A 5,491-nucleotide genomic window follows, 5' to 3' on the forward strand; every position below is an offset into this window, starting at 1 on the left:
AGCTCGTATACCTTAGCAAATAAATGCAAGTGGGAGAAAGGGCTACAAGTGGAGACAAATCTCATCGCAACTGGGACCAATTCACCAAGTGGCCAGTAGCGCCCAGGATTCCAAATTGAGAGCTTTGGGGGAAAGAAGGATTGAAGAAGGAGATCTTGTTAATGTGGAAGTAAGTGTACTAGCCCATAATTTAGCAGTTAGAAGGCAAACGAGGAATTCTTCGGTCGTCACATCAACCGCTAAATGGTACTCCTACTAAAACGCAACTAAATATTACACCCAACTATTGAAAGAAAAAGTAATCAGGAAAACCTGGACAAAACCGCCAAAAACTTTGACCACTGCTTGATCAAGCTGAGGCCTCGAGAAATCATAAGAAATTTGGAGTTTGAAAAATTCCCGCGAAAAAAGAGTGTGTAAATAAGGCCTGAAAGTACGGTCCAAAAATGCAATAGCTAGTGGCCACACGTTTGGTTACTGCCTTGGAAGACCGATGTGAGACATGCAACACGCGTAACAGATTCGGTGGGCAGGTCCAGTCGGAAACGGTAGGCGCGCGCCCGTGTAGGGTGGCGCGGGGCAGGCGGTTTTTTAGGCCGTCTGCCGTGCGTGAAGCGCCAGGTTGCGAGTTCGTTTCCCGTCCGCGGGGCGGGAGGATGGAGGGATGCGGCTAAGAGCCAAGCTAGAGCCGACATGCGCACCCGGAAAAAGCCGAGCAGAGCGCGCACTAAGGGGGGGAGTTAATAAACGACAACCGTCACAGATCACTTAGCGCGTAAAGACACCATTTACGTATTAACGTCTAAGCCGGGCGAAAAAGGAGTTTCGAAGACTGCATACCCGACAAGGTCCGGTTACTGGCCAAGGAGTGTAAGATGAACATCTCGATGTACCACGGAAGCAAGCGTGATAGAATACCGTCCTTTGGAAAGACCGGTGCAGCATCCATGAGAGCAAGATTTCAATCAGCTACCATAAAGAGGTGTAGCATAGACACAGATGTAGGACGATATTTTGTTTATGATTCTTCCTATTCGATCTAACCTTTAATAATAAATCTGAAGAAAGTGATACGACCTGTAGAAACATATTTTGTTTAGGGCTACGTTCGGAAGGGTTAAAGTATCCGAGAGATATAAGATACAAAAAGAAGCAATGGGTTGGTAGTCTGTGAACGAATACATTACCTGACACCGTGGGTAACCAGACCGGGAAGTAGAGAACTGACGTATGAAAAAAATATCAGATTTTCACAACACATTGAGTACAGAACGTAAAATAGAAATTCATGAATTCAAGCTCTTATGCGATAGGCAATAGGACAGATTTATTTTTGTGCGAGTTTCTAATGGGTATAGCTGAGATCTTCAGTATAATGTTTATCTGTTAAACTTTTAGAAAGACGAAAGATGTGCTGGCGGACGTTGTATTGGAAACTGGGTTTGTATTAGAAAGGAGAGAGGTAATACAGTACGTTCCCAAAATCTATCCGAAAAGGGTGATAAATTCACAAAATTCTACCTTAGAAATACAGGTAACACACCATGTCGGGTGAAAGTCACCACAAAGAAACTGTTAGACGAAGAAGGAGCTATAGAGAATAAGAACTCATAATAGTCTATATGCATTATTTGAGAATGGGGCACCACATAATAATGGAGCTCTAAGGGTTAGGTGGTATAGAACGCCCGCGTCGTTAACCTGACCTAGTGGTCACCTTCCACTGAAGAGTCTACTCGTATTATTTATTAATTACACTTTCCAGTCCACATTTCCCTTGAACACACGGAATATGTTGCTCAATTCTTCTATCATGGTTTCGGATCGGAATGCAACTCGAATGTCTGGCACATTGGTTCGTGTGATGTCGTTGCCCGCTACACCTTCCTTGGTGTAGTTTGGACCCAGCCAATACTGCTTCATCTGAAATAGTGTGTAAATATAAGTAGTGCTTTGTTTAGACTGTCAGCTTAGAACAAGTTGTTCAAATATACTAACAGTTTAATATTGCCACGAATAACCTCGATCAAATTTTTTGAAGAGGTCTTATCGTCCCGAAAGCAAAGAGAGAATGAAATCAGGATAGGAGAAAGCCAGCCGTTCCGAGAACGAACCTTATCTATTTACAGTGAAATCCGCCCCAGGCAGGAATCGAACCTGCAACCTAGCACTTATAAGGCAGGCGAGCAATTAATTAGTCATTCATTGACCTTAAACCTCGATAAAAAAAAGTCAAATGTTATACTCACTCCATGAGGAAATCCACTCATTAGAACACTATTCCTAGCCAGTTCACACATATCACAGGAACTCAGCTTCCATACTTGCGCCGCAATGCTGTACTCCTCCATCAGAGGTTCCTGCGTAGGGAGAGATAGAACAGAAAAATTATAATTTTCAAGTACATAATTTTATCGTAATATTGTTCCTACTGTTCAAAATAAAATAAAGCACTGTTTATACTAAAAATAATAATAATAATTTTCAGGAAATAAATCATAAACCATTAATTATTATTATTCTTCTTCTTCTTCTTCTTCTTCGCCTTTTCCCGTGTGCAGACGGGGTCGGCGTTTTTCGCCAGCCTCTCAATCAGCCCTAGGGTGATTGCTTTTGAGCTACAAAATTCTACGAACGAATGACCTTCGCACTCAACCTTTGCTATTTCTTTAGCAAGGGGAATTTCAGGCTGGTAGTTTTCCTATTTGAAAACCCTTAGCCATAATAAAGAATTCATTAATTTAAAAGACTGTAAATAGTTTTAATAAAGAGGGCGCGAACGACCTTCTGTCCGTACAGTTAAAACACTTTAAATAAAGGAAAGAATAAAAATAAAGAGGACTTAATTCGTTTAAGTTTTAATTTTACAGGTGAAAATCCTCTGACTCGATTAATTTTATTTCGCTGTTGAGATTTGAACCACAGGGGACGGCCCTTGGTTGCAAATATCTTCTTTTTTTTAAGAATAATTTGTAACCCTTAAGATCAAGTGAATAATTTGAAGAAAAAAAAATCCGTAGAGATTCGAACCCCCAGCACTTTAGGTTAAGAAACTTACCTTGGTGAAGTGGAACTGGAGAGGGTCATCTGTGGACAAACTGACCACTAGACCTCGTGCTAAATATTCCGGTAGAGGATTTCTGTGATAGTTGAGGAATAGAGAGTTGTTACTTAACGGAGACATGGCGATTCCTGAGGGGAAAACACAAAGTAATTAATTAAAAGTCAAACAATCTAGAATTCTACGACATGAATCAATTAAATTAGAAACATATCTACGTGTTCTGTGATGGTAAGAAAAGACCCTCTGTCCCTTTGATAACGGTATGTTTTTGTGTAGGATTTGGTAAACCTTTTACAAGGTATTCTCGCCTTCCAATCCCCCAGCACTTCAGGTTAAGAGACTTACCTTGGTGAAGTGGAACTGGAGAGGGTCATCTGTGGACAAACTGACCACTAGACCTCGTGCTAAATACTCCGGTAGAGGATTTCTGTGATAGTTGAGGAATAGAGAATTGTTACTTAGCGGAGACATGGCGATTCCTGAGGGGAAAACACAAAGTAATTAATTAAAAGTCGAACAATCTAGAATTCTACGACATGAATCAATTAAATTAGAAACATACCTACGTGTTCTGTGATAGTAAGAAAAGACCCTCTGTCCCTTTGATAACGGTATGTTTTTGTGTAGGATTTGGTAAACCTTTTACAAGGTATTCTCGCCTTCCAATTTCTTGTCTTTTCAACCAACATAATGCCAACTTTCTTCAAAAATTCAATTCCTTCTTTGCAAACTTGAAATTGTTCTCCAGCAAATCGATCAGAGAGAAAGACGGGATGGGAAAAAAAGCTAGCCGTTCAGAGTACGAACATTATCCGTTCATATTAAAATACGCCCCGGGTGGGAATCGAACCCGCGGCCTAGCGCTTATTCAAAAATTCAATTCCTTCTTTGCAAACTTGAAATTGTTCTCCAGCAAATCGATCAGAGAGAAAGACGGGATGGGAAAAAAGCTAGCCGTTCAGAGTACGAACATTATCCGTTCATATTAAAATACGCCCCGGGTGGGAATCGAACCCGCGGCCTAGCGCTTACAAGGCAGACCAAGCAAACTAGGCAAGCAAATGATATTTATCATTACTCGTTTTAACTTACCTATCTGAGCCAAGTAGTACAAGTACTGTAACACAGGCGCCTTCCGCAGGAGCAGCCCGTGCGATATGTTCTCCGCCATCATGAACCCGCACACCAGATGCTGTATGGGACCCGCCTCGTTATAACTTACCTATCTGAGCCAAGTAGTACAAGTACTGCAACACAGGCGCCTTCCGCAGGAGCAGCCCGTGCGATATGTTCTCCGCCATCATGAACCCGCACACCAGATGCTGTATGGTACCTATCTGAGCCAAGTAGTATAAGTACTGCAACACAGGCGCCTTCCGCAGGAGCAGCCCGTGCGATATGTTCTCCGCCATCATGAACCCGCACACCAGATGCTGTATGGGACCCGCCTCCCCGCAATGCGGTCTCAGAACGAACGTATTGAGGTCGCGCGCGCGTCGGAAGTGGTTGAGTACGGTCAGATTGGCGTAGGTGTAGTATTGGTAGTACGCGTAGCAGGGGTTCTCCTCGAGGTTCCACTGGGGGGGCGTCAGGACGTCTGCGTCAAACAAGGGGTTCTCCGGTTTGCTTTCGTCGTCCACCGAATCGAACCCGATCACATACTGGAGGAATTTGTGGAGGTGCGGATGTGAGCTGGAGTCATTCGTTACCTGGGGGGGGATACCAAATGGAAATTGGTGAGAAAAAGTGTAAACTATAGACTAAATAAGATTTAAAAAAAAATGTGAACTAAATGCGTAAAAGTGAGAAAACTAGAGATCAATTTAATTTATTTTCATAAAAAAAGCGATAATCGAGTAGGTACACTACTAGAAAAAAGAAATAAACTGCCATGCCAGTTTTATTTGTACAGCACAGCAAATCTCTAGATATTCTTCCGCCACAGGATAAAATGAAATTTCGTCAAAATGGGAATTCAAAAAACTCAATTGGGATTAGTAACGTCTCGCCTACACATTGATACCTACCTCAAACAGGGGTTTGAATATATTCTGCAATATCTCCTGGAAGTTATTGATGAGTTTATTACTCTTGAATATATCGTATAGTCTGGGGATTTGTATTAGCCAGCGTATATTATTCGAGTACACGTTAGACTCGATGGCCCAGGTTGCCAGCTTATCCCATTCGTCCTCCGATTTGCCGTAGATGGAAAGTCGCAGCTCCGCGTTCTGGTATTTACTTTCCTCGAGATCTGCGGCAACTTCCTGCGAAAACCATAATGAATGAAGGAATAAATATCTGTTTACATAATACGTATAAACTTTACCTGTGAAATATATAAGACCTTGTTTAGACTGCGGGAGTAAAGGGACTTTTCAGTCTCATTCTGGCAGGATAAACAAGGTATATTCTATTCTATTCTAC

The 5,491-nt window shown here is 42.1% G+C and overlaps 1 protein-coding gene across 1 annotated transcript in view; it reads right to left on the minus strand.

The window, feature by feature from the left end:
• Positions 1–1,667: 1,667 nt before the first annotated feature.
• Positions 1,668–5,491, minus strand: part of LOC103520743 (AMP deaminase 2-like) — a 5,853-nt gene continuing 2,029 nt past the window's right edge. The window contains exons 2-6 of the mRNA XM_008485844.2: positions 5,092–5,365; positions 4,398–4,773; positions 3,410–3,543; positions 2,250–2,360; positions 1,668–1,923 (exon numbers count right to left, since the gene is read on the minus strand). Of these exons, the coding sequence (XP_008484066.1) occupies positions 1,753–1,923; positions 2,250–2,360; positions 3,410–3,543; positions 4,398–4,773; positions 5,092–5,365 (1,066 nt within the window). The 3' untranslated portion in view covers positions 1,668–1,752. The remainder of the gene's footprint in view (positions 1,924–2,249; positions 2,361–3,409; positions 3,544–4,397; positions 4,774–5,091; positions 5,366–5,491) is intronic.

Source organism: Diaphorina citri, unplaced genomic scaffold (assembly GCF_000475195.1).
Source record: "Diaphorina citri unplaced genomic scaffold, Diaci psyllid genome assembly version 1.1 scaffold4022, whole genome shotgun sequence".
NCBI lineage: Eukaryota > Metazoa > Arthropoda > Insecta > Hemiptera > Psyllidae > Diaphorina > Diaphorina citri.